Here is a 1,598-nt window from a genome sequence, read left to right as displayed (position 1 = left end):
GTTTAGGAAATACTGTAGCAGATGTATTTCTATAACTGCTATATTCAATTAGGTGAGTGTTAAAAATAGGTGCTCTAAAGAAGGATAGATTTGCTCGATGGTGTGTGTTGGAGAAGCTTTCACAATGAGAAAAAGCATGCGGAAAAATATGTCGTGGAACATCCGTCCATTATCAATCTAATTTTGAGAATGCCAGCTGTGACAGAAAAAAAAAAAAATAATAATAATAAGATTTTAGGAATACATTATCTATATTTCTTTTCAAATCATGTATTTCATGTAAAATCGTGTTAATAATGATTTTTTTTCCCCACCTGTATGTGTTTACTGTATCGTGTTTTATGCCAGCGGCTTTTCCCTATATGCTAGAATAACCATCATGCACATTTAATCTGCTTGCCAAGTATTCTTCTCTGCCCACCATACAGCTTCACATGCTGCATTTTCAAATGTACAAGAAACACATCTGATAACAGAAAAAAAGACATCATTATAAAATAAGATGAAAAAACTGGAAGAATGTCTTTAATGCTTTTGAAAAATACAGATTTTGATAACTGCAGGCCTCACGTTTCCAAAAACACATTAAAGACTACAAAGATTTTGACAGAAAAATGCAAAAAGTAAAAAATTTAAAAAAAAATTATGCCAAAAAAAAAAAAAAACAAGACTCCTATTGGTTAATTCTTTAGTAAATTTACTGCACCTGATCAGTATAGTGACGCCCACATCCTCACAGCTTTCGTAAACACGCGCCCAGGTGTCCTGAATGATGCCCCGCTCCACATCCGTCAGCGGCTCTGGTCTCTCCCTCCCCTCCGTCTCTTCATCCTCCCTCTCTTTCTCCATGCCACAGACACACCACGGGGTACTTGCGCCTGAAGCAGGCACAGATGGTGGAATGAGAGGTTGTGGTGGTGGAGAGGAGCGACGAAGTTGGCGGAAGGGGCAACAAAAACGCAGGGCAAGAGAGTAGAGAGTGTGCATCCGCCCACCTCTCACCCTGTGCCCCTCACTCCCTTGAGCAGGCAGGATGATTTCACTTCAGACAATCGTTCGATGAATATATCTGCCGTCACTGTTCTCTCTCTCCTTCCATTTGCTTTTCCGTTGCTTGTCTTCCGAGCTGCTCAGGTCTTTGTCTACCCTCTAGCACAGATGTTCTCTATGCTTGGAACTTCTGGATTTGAAATGACCTCAGATATGGAACGTGGGGAAAGAGAGGGAGGGAGCTGAAGGGAGGTGACAGGGAGGGAGAGAGAGAGAGAGAGAGAGAGAGAGGGGAGGGGTTCATTTCCTGTTACCTATCAATCCTCTCCAAACTGTGCCTTTACACACAGAGATTCCAGATACATACAAGCACACACGGCAGGTATAATAAGAAAATGTAATACGATGTCTATAACACAAAATAAAATGATGGCTGCCCCCTAATAGTCGACTAAACGTTAGTCGGCGAGAAGAGGCTTGGCCGACCAAAATTTTATTAGTCACTTAATCGCAGGAAAAAAAATCCACAGGAAGTAATGAGGTCACACAGTCTGTGACGGACAGATCGTTAACGGCTGGTTTTTGTGGTAATACAGTACATTGGGCAG

The 1,598-nt window shown here is 41.5% G+C and overlaps 1 protein-coding gene across 1 annotated transcript in view; it reads right to left on the bottom strand.

Moving 5' to 3' along the window:
* Positions 1-1,209, bottom strand: part of cygb2 (cytoglobin 2) — a 52,883-nt gene extending 51,674 nt beyond the window's left edge. The window contains exon 1 of the mRNA XM_016255732.1: positions 707-1,209. Coding sequence (XP_016111218.1) covers positions 707-987 — 281 coding nt within the window. The 5' untranslated portion in view covers positions 988-1,209. The remainder of the gene's footprint in view (positions 1-706) is intronic.
* Between the last annotated feature and the right edge of the window lie 389 nt (positions 1,210-1,598).

This window comes from Sinocyclocheilus grahami, unplaced genomic scaffold (assembly GCF_001515645.1).
Source record: "Sinocyclocheilus grahami isolate Dianchi unplaced genomic scaffold, SAMN03320097.WGS_v1.1 scaffold1364.1, whole genome shotgun sequence".
Taxonomy (NCBI): Eukaryota; Metazoa; Chordata; class Actinopteri; order Cypriniformes; family Cyprinidae; genus Sinocyclocheilus; species Sinocyclocheilus grahami.
The sequence above is the reverse complement of the archived record's forward strand: the minus strand, read 5'-3'. Positions and strand labels throughout refer to the sequence as shown.